This window comes from Acipenser ruthenus, chromosome 4 (assembly GCF_902713425.1).
Source record: "Acipenser ruthenus chromosome 4, fAciRut3.2 maternal haplotype, whole genome shotgun sequence".
In the NCBI taxonomy this organism is placed as follows: Eukaryota; Metazoa; Chordata; class Actinopteri; order Acipenseriformes; family Acipenseridae; genus Acipenser; species Acipenser ruthenus.
Genome location: NC_081192.1, coordinates 62,077,924 through 62,093,446, shown reverse-complemented (window position 1 = coordinate 62,093,446; position 15,523 = coordinate 62,077,924). Strand labels below are relative to the sequence as shown.

The window sequence follows — 15,523 nt, the reverse complement described above, 5'->3', positions numbered from 1 at the left end:
TGATAACAAGCTGCATTCTGCAGGCACTTACTCAGAGCTGCTACTGCTATCCAAAGAGCCGACCACGTCTTCCTCCTCTCCCAGCACTCTGATACCGAGAGAGTGGACTGCCCGGATAAGAATAGTTTCCATCGCCTCAACAGAGAGCTTCTCCAGGACAATGACAGAACAGCGGCTCAGCAGAGCTGCGTTCACCTGAAAGGAAGGGTTTTCCGTCGTTGCCCCAATCAGCGTTATCGTGCCACATTCAACGTGAGGTAGGAAGGTGTCCTGACAATGAAAAGAAAAGTGTGTTAATTGTTAAGGATGTGCTTATATACTCAGAGTGAGTTCAATTACATGTTTCAATGTTTTAAGGTTTAAAGCCAATTCATAAAAAAGTATGGACCATCTTCTTTACATACAAAACGTACATGATATGCTTACTAAAGATAGTTATCCTTTATGAATTCAAACTATTTTATTTATTTTTTGACAATTGGAAAATTGGTACAGCTACTTTTTCTGTAAGACAACATACTTTAGCATCACTTGTCAGAGCTATTTAAATCTGCACAAGTGCAAAACATCCCCATGAAATATTGTAGTGCTGTGCATATGTTGACAAAAAAGCTTCTTAAAAGATGTATGCATCTGTTCTATAGACAGTATATTGCACTTATTTATTTTCAGTCAAGTTTTGTACATTTTTATGAACTATATTTAAACAATATTAACACTTACAAAAGACTAATACCACATCAAAACAAAAAAAATGTTGATACTGTATAAAACTCAAAGGTATAGTACTATTTGATTATTAAATAACACATTTGTTTAATCAGTAAAGTGTACATTGTATATTACAAGTACACAATGTAAAATGTAGAATGCCAATACTGTACAACTTTAAACAGCAACATACTTAACATTGATTCTTAGGGTTACAATGCGAGTACACACTTGCATGACTAAAATCTGAATTGTATTAAATGGGAATGTAATAATAAATCATGTTGCTAATATTAGAAGCTTTCTATCTGGTGATAAAATGAGGGCAGCACAGATTATATTAAACTGGTTTAACTTTGGTACTGAATAGTTACACTAACCATTTGCTGAATTCGAAACGTTAATTTATTTAAAATTATCTCAATCATGTTTGCAAAACAGAACATGAAGGATATTAACGAAAGGTAAACATGGAGGGGTTTTGAGAGTATCAGTTAAAACATGAAACTAGGAGAATGACTTTAATAAATACTGTACTGCACCTGCTGTGTTTTGTTAAAGCGGTGAATCTCGTCGATAAACAGGATGGTTTTTCTCTTGAACAGTCGTAGCTCATTCTGCGATTGCTTGATTACCTCCCGCACATCATTGGTTGATGCACTGGTGGCTGACAGTGCCACAAACCTGCTGTTGCTGCTACTTTTACTGTTGCTGGCAATAATGTGAGCCAGGGTTGTCTGAAAGTAAGCACAAAACACAAAAAGGTAAACTAAAACTCATCTAAATAACTATTTCTCTTCCATGTGGTAATTCATATAAATTACCTTTGGGGGCTAAGAGACACAGTTTTAACTAATTATACACATGTGTCATGGAAATGTAAAGGACAACTGACATAATTTGCTGAATTTCTGAATAATTAACTACCACTGAAGTGAAGTCAATACAAGTCAACTTTGTTTTTTTATCCTTTAAATTTGCAGGTGTACCTTAATGTTCAGAAAACTTGCTTTGCAGTCTTCAGCACTGTACATGGACCTCATTCCTCAATTAATCCCTGGAGTCAGATATATTTAGGTTTATGACCGAGTTGAAGAAATTATGACTGGCTAATCGGACTAGCTGAAAAAATACAACTTCAATTTTAGCTGAAGCTTTCAACTTAGATGTGACAGTGTAACAATAATAAACAGCGCAACACATATAAACTCATTATGAATTGTTGTCATTATTTGTAATCGTGTCTGCACACTTACTAGCAAATCAAGGGCTAAGGTTTTGGCTAACTGTTCTCACGCTGTGGCTATGTTGCAATGCACACAAAAACATTATATGTGTTTTCATCGTTATGCTGAAAGACAGTCTACTACATATTTGATGTGCACACCAAAACACCACACGCGGCATTTCTTCCAAAGTGGAAACTTAAATGAGATGTATCCCACTGTCTGAAATCACTGTAAAATGTTTTAAAATAAATCCCGAAATTACAAGCAGCATATCAACCTGTATTGTTTATTACAGGGGTGGCCAAACTTCCTGACCCTATGAGCCGCATACCAAAATTCATATGGACAACAGCCGCAAGACACATACTGTAAAACATGAAATGTTTGCGAGCAAGACATTTTAAATACTAGCATTGTTTTAAACATTTTTTTAAATTCTCTTCAACATTAAAACCAAATCTTGCACTTACTATGTGCAGTAGTTATTTCCTGGCAGCAAAATACACAAGAACAAGAGAGAACATTGCAGAGCCTACACAGTTTCTCTGTATTTTTTATTGCACTGAGATCTACAGTTTATTAAACTTTAAAATGTAACAATGGTGTTTTTCCATTACAGTCGGCGCCTGCCTAATCGGGAAACTGACAATCAGCTTGAATGGGACACAACTCTGGGAGACGATTCTTCCTAATGCTATTTATGTCATTTAATGGGGACGTCACTTTGCTTATTTGGGATACAGTATTTTCAAATGCTTTTCAAAGCAAGACAGGTTGCGTAGCGCAGTGCAGTGATTACGCTGTGACCTGCGTAAATTGCGTAAACCATGGTTTAACTCTTGGAAGGAGCTGGAGTCTCCTGAGGTTTCTCAGGTTGCTGTGGCAAAGAAAGTCTCGCCTTATGAATTCATTTTGTTTAGGAATAAAAAAAACAATTCTCATTTTAAAATAATATATTTTAACATATATTCATAATGCAATTTCATTCTGTTTCTTTTCCTTTAGAAATTTAAAAAAAAAATAAAAATACTTCTCTTGCACATGATGTAAACTATGACTATAACCTCGTACAAACACAGCCCAAATGCGGTTGCGAGTTGACCTTTTGCTCTTAATAAAGGCGGACCGCTTTTAATGAAACTGGCTGCTCGCGCCCCAGGTTGAAATTTGCAGTCAATTGATCTGCAGTTGCTCGCCTGTTTTGCCTTGCACTTCGAATTAATGCACGGATATCACGATCCTGGGGTATGCGCTTCCGCCCACTGTTTCCCTTTGCTGATGATGTCTTTCCCTCGGAGTTCCATGCCGACATGAAACATCAGCAAGTTGAGCTGTCTTGGTCACTGAAGCTCCTGCCAAACGCGCCCCAACAATCACCTCTCTTTCAAAGTCACTGAGGTCTCCTCTTGCAGCCATGCTAGCCATAATTATAGGCAACCAGGCCTGTCCAGCATTTTTATACATGACCCTAACCATGCTGGGATGTTATTTGCTTAACGCATGAGCCACACCTGTGTGGATTCAATTTAAAAGGAACAAGAAGTCCTATTTTTATATAGCATGATATAAAAAAACTCATTCAAATAAATCCCGATGTTTTAATTAGGATTTTTTGTCACTGATCTGCACAAAATAGTCCATAATGTCGAAGTGGGGAAAAAAATCTACATATTTTTCAAAATGATTTACAAATAAAAAACTGAAAAGTCTTGATTGCATAAGTATTCACCCCCTTTGCTGCGACACCCCTAAATAAGCTCTGGTGCAACCAATTGCCTTCAGAAGTCACATAATTAGTTGAAAGGAGTCCACCTGTGTGCAATTAAAGTGTCACATGATCTCAGATTAAATACACCCGTTTCTGGAAGGCCCCAGAGTTTGTTAGAGAGCATATCTAAACAAACAGCATCATGAAGACCAAGGAGCTATCAAAACAAGTCCGGGATAAAGTTCTGGAGAAGCACCAATCAGGGTTGGGTTATAAAAAAATATCCCAAACTTTGAACATCCCCCGGAGCACCGTTAAATCCATGATTAAAAAATTGAAAGAATATGGCACAACCACGAGTCTGCCTAGAGAAGGCCGTCCACCAAAACAGTGACCAGGTAAGGAGGGCATTGGTCAAAGAAGCAACCAAGAGGCTAATGGTAACTCTGAAGGAGCTGGAGAGATCCACAGCTGAGATGGGAGAAACCGTCCATGAGACAACTATAAGCCGGACGCTCCACAAAGCTGGGCTTTATGGAAGAGTGGCGAGAAGAAAGCCATTGCTGAAAAAACCCATATCAAATCCTGTTTGGATTTTGCCAAAAGGCATGTGGGAGACACAGCAAACATGTGGAAAAAGGTTCTCTGGTCTGATGAGACCAAAATTGAACTTTTTGGCCCTAGCGCAAAGCGCTATGTGTGGTGCAAAGCCAACACTGCTCGTCACCCTGAGAACACCATCCCTACTGTGAAGCATGGTGGTGGCAGCATCATGTTATGGGGATGCTTTTCATCGGCAGGGACTGGGCAACTAGTCAGGATTGAGGGCAAGATGGATGGGAGCCAAATACAGGGAAATTCTAGAGGAAAACCTGTTTCAGTCTGCAAGAGACCTGGGACTGGGGCGGAGGTTCACCTTCCAGCAGGACAATGACCCTAAACACACAGCCAAAGCTACACTGGAGTGGTTTAAAAACAAGAACCTGAATGTCTTAAATGGCCCAATCCAAGCCCAGACCTCAATCCGATTGAGAATCTGTGGCAAGACTTGAAAATTGCTGTTCACCAACGGTCCCCATCCAACTTGACAGAGCTTGAGCAATTTTGCCAAGAAGAATGGGCAAAAACTGCGCAAAGCTGGTAGAGACTTACCCAAAAAGACTCACAGCTCTAATTGCTGCCAAAAGTGCTTCTACCAAGTATTGACTCAGGGGGGTGAATACATATGCAACCAACAAATGTCTTTTTTTTTGTTTAATTAACTTTTGCGTCATAATAAAAAATATTTTGCACCTTCAAAGTGTTAAGTATGTTGTGTAAATCACATGGTAAAAATCCCAATTAAATCCATTTTAATTCCAGGTTGTAACACTACAAAATGTGGAAAAGTCCAAGGGGGGTGAATACTTATGCAAGGCACTGTATAATATATTATATTATATTATATATATATTATATCACGCACACACACACACACACACACACACATAATGAAAACACAACAGCCTAAGTTAGCTCATTGGGCACATACATAATGTTATTTTCATTTTAAATAGTGAGCTGATAAGTTTGTTAATTGTTTGAGTAGTTTTGTTCCTTGGGATAACAAAATACAGAGCTCAAGTCATGTTATTTCATAAAAAACATCAGGTGCTTAGTGTTTGGTATTTGAGTTGAGTTAAAATTGCCAAAATGAGTGGATTAAGAATCTGTATAAAATAGCCATTCAAAAATACATGATTTTAATTAACGCAAGAACAGCGAAAAATATGACCATGCTCTGCTTGAGTAATGGAGATGGCCTGGTTGCTATCGGCATGATTGAAGGCGGCCTGTCTGTGAGAGAAGTTGCTCGGACTTGTCCAAAGAAACCAGCTCTGTGAGGGACAAGCCATGTTCTGGAAGGCAGAGGGCCACAACACCAGCCCAGGACCGTCACATCCGACTGATCCATCTGCGTAATCGTTTTCAGACTGCAGTGGCTACAGCACAAGAAATTCCAGGAAGAAATAACCCGCGCATCAGCAGAATGACTGTAGCTCGCCGTCTGCATGAAAATGATTTGCATGCTCGGAGGCCGTTCAGGGGTAACATGTTGACAACGGAGATTAAATCTGCGTCTTCTGTGGGCCAGAGAACATCTGAGGTGGCGGCAGAGAGTGTGGTGGAGTGTTTTATTCACCGATGAATGCAGTTTTGCCCTTGACAGACCTAACAGAAGACAATGTGTGGAGACGTCATGGTGAGCGTTATACCAACTGTTACGTTTGTCGCAGAGTTGATCAAAACCCTTGAGCCTGGCAAGGTGTGGAGAATACATAAAGTAAATACTGGTGTTCAGGTAGGCTCCTTGTCTAATTTGTTGTTGCAAATACCTACTGACTGTGATTACAGCACAGATGTGCAGACACAGAGTAAAGTCCATATTCTATTACAGATATTAAAATGGCACATGGTGTGCCCAGATTAGTATATTTTTGTGAACAGACTGAAATGACTAAGTAGGGGACCTTCCATAACTGTCCTGCAGGGGATTCCAAAAGATTTGGTTTGAGAGTAATAAATTCCAGGAATAAACAAGCGTCTCCGAGACACCCAGATTGTAGTTGTGACAAGTGCCAGCAAAGACAAGGCCTATTTAAAAAGAGCACTTGTACAGTTTATTCCCCTGGAAGATATGTTTATACTGAGGTCAGCCTAGTTCTCAATTTCAAGGGAAAGGAAATAATAAGAGCAACCTGCCTCAAGTGTAAACAGCCAGTAGACTGGACAGCCATGGGAAGCATGGTATGCCTGCAGTATAGGGAGCTTACTGAGGGAGTTGTAGTACATTACAGGTGCCAGCCAGAGAGATAACCATACCTGTGATGCAAGACACTGGATGCCTGGGACCAGCTTTACTGTTTGAGGGAGAAGAGGAGAACAGGAAAGATGGGGTCCCTCTTGAAATGAAGAAAAGAGCTTGCTTGCAGTAAAACCTATGCTTCTAGTTACCAGTTTCTCTAAAAAGTGGACCACAGCTGTCTTTTAACACCTTTTCGGTGAAGCAGCAACACCTAAATTTTTTATAAGATGGGAAAGAGCTGAGAACTTTTCCTAAACTAACCATTTTCTCTGAAAAATTTGGTTATACCCTGTAACGGCCATCTAGGCAGTGCACTAATATAAAAAATAATCAAAATATCAAGGTGTTTGGTCTTGCAGTGTTGCTCACTAGAAGCGGGTTTCTGAAGAAATAGGTTGGGGGTCTATTTTTAGTGAAGGTGTTAAGACAGGATGTATAATTAAAATGCTAAATTTACTAATTAACTATAATAAGTTTAGGATTAGCATTATAATTAGATTTACTTAGAGTAGTATGTGCATTTTGCTTAAATATGTTAAATATCTTGTCGTATGAATCTAAACATTTAGGTAAGCTTGATAGCTAGCAGACACATTGTAACCACATACTGTATGAGCAGTGGGGTTGTGGGGACGTCATGAAAGGTGGGTAGGCAGCTGCAAAATTGGACATAAAAACTTTAATCAAACGATACCAAAGTGTTCTCTTTCAACCTCTGACCCTCAACTGAGCTTGTGAGAATTTGAACCCAGCCTCTGTACTTGAATCCTGATTCGAGACTAAAGCCTTTACCTACTGATTGGCATCACCTGCCCTCTCTGAACCAATTGCTCCTCAAAGAGGGTAAGCATATATTCATTGCCTGAAGTACAGATGTCTTTAAAAAGAAGTAGAATTAGTACATGCATTGTATAGAGTAGTTTAGTTAGATTAGTATGCCTGACTGAAAACAGTAACTGATTTTAATTGATTCTCGTTCGATTGTTCTTTAATACTTGTATGACATTTTCAAACGAAATGACATTGTTAGAAACCTAAGTCTTCCAATATTGTTGTAGTAATATTCCTAATTAGAAGCAGTTCAGATAAAACATTGTAATATTGTCATTGTTGTTCTTGATTAAGGAGGCAAGTAACCAAATACAAGTATTGTGTCTGGTTTTGTTTCTCAAAGTATAATGGGTTCAATGTGCTCATTTCCCTTGGGCCCAGTGCATGAGTATAACCACTAAGAGTACTGTTCCCTCCTGAGTTTTACCTTTGTAACTCGAACGTGACATATTGTTCAAGCCAACCGGTGGAAGTGTGACGATGTGGGGAGGAATCTCCTTTAACACAAGAACGCTTTTGGTGTAGATTGAGAGCAACCTTACTGCTCAGCAACACATTGACAAAGTCCTTGAGGCAACAATCTTTCTGTTCCTGCAAACCAAGCCGGATGTGTCGATTTTCCAGCAGGACAATGCAAGACCACACAGTGCTAGGATTACAATTGCACGACTTCAAGAAAACAACGTTGAGGTCTTGCCCTGGCCAGCTTTTTCTCCTGACCTGAATCCAATAGAACATCTGCGGGACCAAATCGCCAGTGTCATCCACAGGAGACAACCGCAACCAGCCAACCTTCACCAGCTGGCTGCAGTTGCACAGGAAGAGTGGTGGAACATCCCACAGCAGTCTATCCAGATGCTGCGTCAACGCTGCCAGGATTGTGTTAATGCTCAGGGAGGTCATACCCGATACTAACGTAATGTTTTCATTGACAGTGTGTCACTGTCACAGAAATACAATGATTCTTGGTTGTAAATCTCCCTCCCAGCGTGTGAGGGCACCAAGCAGCGAGAACAGAGTTCTTTTGACGGGCTGGTCTGACAGTTCTTTCCCAGGGTCGGGAAGTCGGCCAGTCTGGATGAAGGCGAGACTCCATTGCAAGAACGCTACCGGAAGGGAAACGACGTGGCAGCTGCAGATTGGAGAGGCGGTTGCACTCGTTTACCAAGGGGTCATGGGTGACGGCATAAAAGGGGGCGGAGAATCGCAATCTGTTCCTTCGCTTTGGTTTAAATGTGAGTAAGAACTGAGGACGGTGAATTACGGAAAATTAAATTGCGAGTGTTGTGTTTTGTTTGTCTGTAATTGTCTTGTACACTGCTAGACGGCTAAAGATGTTTCCGGAGCTGTCGCCAAGGGCCAGCACTAAACCGGAACATCACTTCACCACCGTCACTAAAATAAACTTATCACCCACCACGAGCACTACTGTACTATTGTTTCAGCTTTTGAAGTGCAGTCATTATATTAATCCCTTGCCACCTTGTTTTCTTTTGTTGAACATGGTTAAACTGGGCAGTTTGTTTTACGTCAAGTGACAGCACGTAAAAAGTGAAACTGAACCCACAAATCCACCATCTTTTAAAATACATATATTTTTTTATGTGCAACTGAATCCATTTAGTCCTGCTAAGAGCTGAATTTACTGTTTAGACCCATAGTAAAATGTGCATTGATCAGTTTGTATCTGTACCATTCAGTTGGTAGCTGCATGTGCGAATGTCACATGCCAGAGGTCCATTGGTTAGTATAGAGTATTGTATCTTACAGGTTCGGATATGACTGGTTCTGCTTAGTATGTGGGACCCTGGTGGTTCCATGGTTGGGGTCCTAATACAACACAGGAACTGATTCTAAAGTGTGGTTGTAGGATAAATTGAAGATCATTTCTTAACAAAAAGACTTGAGAATATCATGCCAATATAAAAATGTAAAAAAAGGTTTCAGATATTTGGCTATTACGCCTTTCATGTGACAACTGATGCAAAACTGTTCATGTTTTTTGGAAAAGATGCTTGGTAATATTTATTCTACAGACAGCGTAATAAATTATAAAAATAAATCCAATGAAACTAAATCTTTCTTGCAAGGGCAGCATGTCATGTTTTGACGGCATATGCGTCTATCAACACTGGGCACTTTTAGAACGACTAACACCTGCTGGTTTTAGAAGTCCAGTGTAGTAAGAAATGTATCACATTCCTGGCCATAATTCCTTGAGTGTCATAGATAAGCTGAAGCATCCAAACTGAAACTTCGTGGAGATTTCTAAGGAGTGGAAAATACAGTTGCAGTCTGTGACTACCAGGCAGTTTTATCATTCATTCATTACTTTATACACTCAATCAGAAAGCTATTCTCTAAAACTAAAACTAAATTGTTGCCTACATTTTTATATGCATTTACATTTTTAAAAGTTTGCATTTGACAGGGAAAAATTAGACATTTTCTATTCAAAATAGTGCCAGTTTTTTCACTGCTTGTGTCCATAATCAAAGCATGCAGAATCATGGTCCCACAGCAGTACGCTGCCATAGACAAAATAAAATTTTGCATATACCTAGAATTAAGCAAAAGTAAATTAAGTTATGTTTCAATTCTGTTGGTATTTAATGACATGTATGTATGTATTCTTTTAAATCTACCTGCCCCCTGTACAGGAATCCAGAAACGCTCTTGGCTAATACAAGTGTAAGAATATTCTGCACTGCAGCAGCTGTCAACTCTTGCTTCTGTTTCAAGAGTGCCCTGGCTAGATCGGAGCAGGGTTTCATTAAATGAATCTTCCTGTCCCTCTCACTGGGGAATTTCCTTTTCATGAGAAAAAGGAACCCAAAGACTGTTAGACACTCAAACATGTCTTTAAACATCCATCTCAGTTTTAAAACCAGAAAACTTCTAAGATGTACATCAACACTCACACAGTAAGGTTATGTAAAATGAGAATTAGGCACACTGCAGACGAACAACACTACTGTAAGAGTGCAAACTGTATATAATTGGAGGTTTTGATACATGGCTTTTGGTGGAACAAAATCCATTAAAGTTAATTTACTGCAGTTTTACTGCTGGAGTTAACATTTTCAACATGTCAATGAATTCCACAGCTAGCACAATGTTTTTTCTGTGTAGCAGGTGTCGGTCAAAGGCGAAGGTTTAGTGTCTGCTTTATTAACCTCTGCCCATAGCTCTGCAGGGACCATATTATTATTTAGGAAACTTAAGTTATGCTGTTGCACTGCCACAAATCTAAATAATTGATTAAAAAGTTACTCAGCTTTGAATTAGAAACGGGATGATACACCTTTATGCCCAGTGATTATCAAGCTTAAAGAGTAAGGGATTCTGAAAAATACAGCGTTATATGTCCCCACTTGTTGCTACAACTGTTTAAATAACGTACCTGTAATTTTTCTTTTTGTTGTTAACGTCCTGACAACTTTTAAACATATAAAGCTCTTTTCAAAATGTCCGCTCTAATGCACTAGTGTTTGAGATCTGTCCTCAATCTTGAAATCTTAAATTATCAGAGCACTACAGCAGCCATTTTGAAAAGAGCTTTGAGACAGACTTTAAGGTTGTAAGTGTGAAAAGTGGCCAGGATGTTGCTGAAAATAAATTACATGTACGATATTTAAACAGTTGTAGCCACACATGGGGGCTTGTAACGCTCTATCTTTCAGAACCCAGCTACTTACTCTTTAAGGGAGTAGAATTATAATTGTGGGACAGGCTGTTAATTTAAACATGTAGTATATATTTGAAGATGTGACTAATTTTTTAGGGATACCAGTATATTTAGTTTAGCGAGTGTGGTAAACCAGGCAACACCGTCCCACCACAAATGTTAAACCCTGGCAATGCTTACACTACTGTACTGTTTTGTACAGGATGCATTTGTTACTACATGTCTCTCATATGCCTAAGGTAAATAGACTATTATACACAGTAAACAAAACGTGTAACTTCCCATGCTGGCTGGCTGGCTTAAGGAATAGCGTCTAGTTGGTGGGGATCAACTGTAGTTCTGTCAACATTTAAAAGGCACATTATTAACAGGCTGTGTTGTTTCTGTAAAGAGATTCGCTGCAGGTTCCCAAAAAAGTGTGCATTCTATTAGTTGGTTTCCCACATGAAAATACAGAAAGGACTTGCCAAGTTCCATTTCTTTAGGCTCGAAAACTGCTCTTCCCTGCAACACCATATGTCATCTTGTGTTGTAACTAGAAACATTTTTGGAGCACAATTGTCTAGTCAGAATTAATAGCTTACTAATGGCAATACACTATTAAAATCACATTAATAAAGAAAAACGTGTCCTGCAGGATACACAGATAACATTATATTCTTTATAATGGCAAAAAAGGTTGTTTATAGCTGCATTCAACTGTAAATCTTACAAATGCATGCCCGCAGTTGCATTTAAACGCAATTGCACTTGCACTTGATTCACTCAATACTGGCAATCTATATAATTTATCATTCACTTACCTTGCCACATCCAGGTGGCCCCCACAGTAATAATGATGGAATGTCATGTGTTTCCACAAGTGACCTAAGCATGGTATTCTCTCCCAAAACTTTATTTTGTCCAAAGTAATACTCTAAAGTATTTGGTCTCATTTTTTCTGCTAACGGTTTGTTGTCAAACAATTTGTCTAGAGTGCGTGTTTGCATAGGCTGGGCCAGGTTACGGGTATCATTAGTAGGCCCTGTGTTAGAAGAATAAATTAATGTCATCTTGTCGTTTGGGGTACTTCTCTTCATTCCTTTATAATTCATAACTGATTCCGTCGCAGGTGTTGTTTTCCCCGAGTTCCCAGGTTTGCTTGAGAAAAATATTTTCGAGTCACTTTCACCAGAGCTTGTCGGTTTGCTTTTCTGAAAAAGTGGAAAAACAGTCGAGGAGTGGGGGTCACCACCGCGGCTCTCCTTCTCCTTTGGGGCACTTGTACAGGTTTTTATTGCCAACTTCTTACTGTTCGCATCATTTAATTCAACACCACTACCACTGGTAGGACCAGCCACAGTATATGAAATGCGCGTTTTCTTGCAAGGAGGTGCAGTGTCATCAATATTGCTATCGGTTTCTTGTATTTGGTCATTTAGTTCTGCTTGCTGTAAACAACTGTCCAAGTGAGAATTGATAATCGTAACTTCAAAATCAGACAAACATACAGGACACTTCACAGTGTCAGTGTTTCTTTCTTGCGCCATGTTTTTCCTGCTTCAGAAACCGCCTTCTTATGTAAATTTACAACGTCAGAAGAATAAAAAGCATACTCGTATTAAAATTTAATTTATTTTATTTATATAATGTGGCCCTGTAAGAAACTAGATACACAAACACGTGTCGAAAACTCTCGTGTAAAAAAAAACTCACTCTGAAGTTAAAAATACAGAACTGTATTTAGGACGGCATATTGGGAGTCTTGGGAAATGTAGTTCACGTAGCGTTTGTAAATCACGTACCTGTAGTACATACTGTGTCCCAATGTTTTTTTTTTTATCTTTTCAGAAATAACTGAAAGTAATGACAGGCAAATCTTTTTTGTCTGATATAGTGTAAATCACATAACTCTTACACCTGATCTAGTGTTTCGTTTCTGAAAAGTTTTAGGAAGCTTGTAATCAGAGAACTTTTTTTTTTTTTCACCATAGCATTTGTATTGTCAGCTGTCAAATTAATAATATTTCGATTATTGCCTGCTAAAATGTCAAAGCAATGTTTACTATTGCTTATCCATCTTTAAAAGGGACATGCCATTGATGAGTGTCACAAAAATTAAACATTTGACTCCTCACTTGGAATTGAAGCTTTTCTTTCAGCCACCAGTGACTGGTGCACAGCACAGTCCAAAGGTGACTGTTCTCTCATCTTTTTAGTGGAGTTGTCACTCTCACACCATATTGTTTTTGTCACCATGTAGCATTACTGTTTTCCACCATTAACCCAACTGCAGAGGAGAAAAAAAAAACAGTTGAGCACTATTGAAACATTTTTGAATACCAATGAAAGGATATTATGTATAGAGAGAGAGAATAATGCATTAGGTAGTGTGTGATATGAGAATGTAATGCCCATCTGAGGTATGGAATGCTACATAAACCCTGAGGGCAAAGCCTGAGGAGTTTATTCAAGCATGCCACCCTGCGGGTGGGCATTAAATTCACATTTATCACACACTACCCCATGCGGTATTTTCTATAATTTCTGGTGAGCAATTTTTTTCCCGGCTGAGAAGCGAGTGAGGACAGCAACTATGTGAGGATGGTTGGAATTCCTTTCAGTCTGACAGCTCGCACATGCTGTGGTCGCGCTCTGTTGCTGGTGTTAATGAGATTGTGGTTCCTTTATTAACTGGTAGGTTAATACAGGAAATATCAATTGGATGAGCCCATTGAAAAAATGTGCTCGCCATTTATTAAATATTGGCATCCTATGCTATTATGCCATATTTCAAAGTTTTACATTTAGTAAAATGTAACCACGTTTTAACAAAACAAAGAGCATTTAGCAATTTCTAGTAATTTAAGAAATAATATTTATCAAAAAATAAACGATTAATTTAAAGTATTTATTGGTTTAGTATTGCATGTGTCCTTTTATTACGGCTTTAAGACGTTTATGATAATTCTTAACCAGTATTCTACATCTTGTTGGTGATTGAGAAGGTACATCTTGTTGGGCCAATTCTTGCATATTACCTTCAACTCAGGCAGATTGGATACACAATGCTTGGTTACAGATCTTTTCAGATAAATCCAAAGCATTTCTATTGGATTGAGATTTGGTGATTGAGAAGGCCATTAGTTTTCTTGAAGAATTCCAGAGTTAACAGCCGTTTGCTTTGTGTCATTGATGTGTTGGAAGATAAACTGTCTGCCAATCAGCCTACAAGTTGATGGTGTCATTGTACTTTGTAAAATGTTTTGATACATGTCTGCATTCATTCAACCTTCAATCACATGAATGTCACCCCCATATCAGGATTGAACCACCTCTATGTTTAACTGTAGGTACCCTTTTTTCTCCAAACATACTGTGGTCCATTTTTAGGAAACAGTTATATTTTAGTCTCATTGGACAGTTTGTTTTATGAATTTTCTTTAAAAGTGGTTTGCAGCGAGGTCAATGTGCACACAATTCTTCTGTGTTCAGGTGCCTTACATGCACTGTTATGCCTGATGCTTCTAAACCTTTCTTTAATGAGTAAATAACGGGAGGTCCAAAAAATATGTTACATATTCCCACGTTAACATTGTTAACATCCTGACAAATTTTCACACTTATAACTTTAAAGTCAGTTTCAAATACTTTTTTCAAAATGGCCGCTGTAGTACACTGAGGTTTGAGATCTGTCCTTTAAATCACTGCAGGAAGAGCTATTAAAAAAAATAATAATAATAACAAAAAGTGCTCTGGTTTTTCTGTTTCGTACCACGTCATGGATCATTATTGCTGTTTTACCTTGTGGCAAAGTGGTTGATTGTGTACAGGTGCAGGAGTGATGCAGTATGTAATTAACAGACAGAGAGTTGTAATCCAGTTGGAAAGGGTTTTTAATTATAATTCTGGTCTGGTGACCAAACAATAACTCCAGGCAATACACAACAATGTGTAATGCACTGGAATAAATAAACAGGTTGCAGTCCCAAATAATAAACACACGTATCTTTCCCACAATGTACAATCACAGTCACCAGTCCTGGGTGCGTGCCGTAGTGCTCATGGTGGGTGATACAAGTTTATGTGTGATAAAAGTGAAGTGCTGTTCCGGGTTTTGTGCTGGCCCTTGGCGACAGCTCCGGAACGTGTTAGCCGTCTACTAATAACAAACAATAATAATTAGAGACAAAACAAACAAAACACTCACGGTACCTTATCACAGTTTCCACAGGTCCTTCCATGTTATATTTCTTAACCAAAACGAAGGAACAGATTGCGTTTCTTCATCCCCTTTTATGCCATCACACATGACCCCTTGGTAAACGAGTGCAGCCACCCCTCTAATCCGTGACTGCCACATCATTTTCCTTCCGGGTCAATGAATTAATGCACCAGAGTTCTGCCCCCTTTCTAACTGGCCAACTTCCCTTGAACCCTGGGAAAGAACTGTCGGGCCAGCCCGTCCAAGGTACTCTGTTCTCGCTGCTTAGCACCCTCACAGGTCGGGAGGGAGATTTACTACCAAGAGT

General features: G+C 39.0%; 1 protein-coding gene across 2 annotated transcripts in view; it reads right to left on the bottom strand.

Moving 5' to 3' along the window:
* Nucleotides 1-12,576, bottom strand: part of wrnip1 (WRN helicase interacting protein 1) — a 37,827-nt gene extending 25,251 nt beyond the window's left edge. Inside the window, exons 1-3 of one of the 2 annotated variants that reach the window (XM_059022623.1) lie at nt 11,816-12,576; nt 1,254-1,448; nt 32-270 (exon numbers count right to left, since the gene is read on the bottom strand). In XM_059022623.1, the coding sequence (XP_058878606.1) occupies nt 32-270; nt 1,254-1,448; nt 11,816-12,541 (1,160 nt within the window). In that variant the 5' untranslated portion in view covers nt 12,542-12,576. The remainder of the gene's footprint in view (nt 1-31; nt 271-1,253; nt 1,449-11,815) is intronic. The other variant, XM_034000315.3, reaches the window with a different exon arrangement.
* Between the last annotated feature and the right edge of the window lie 2,947 nt (nt 12,577-15,523).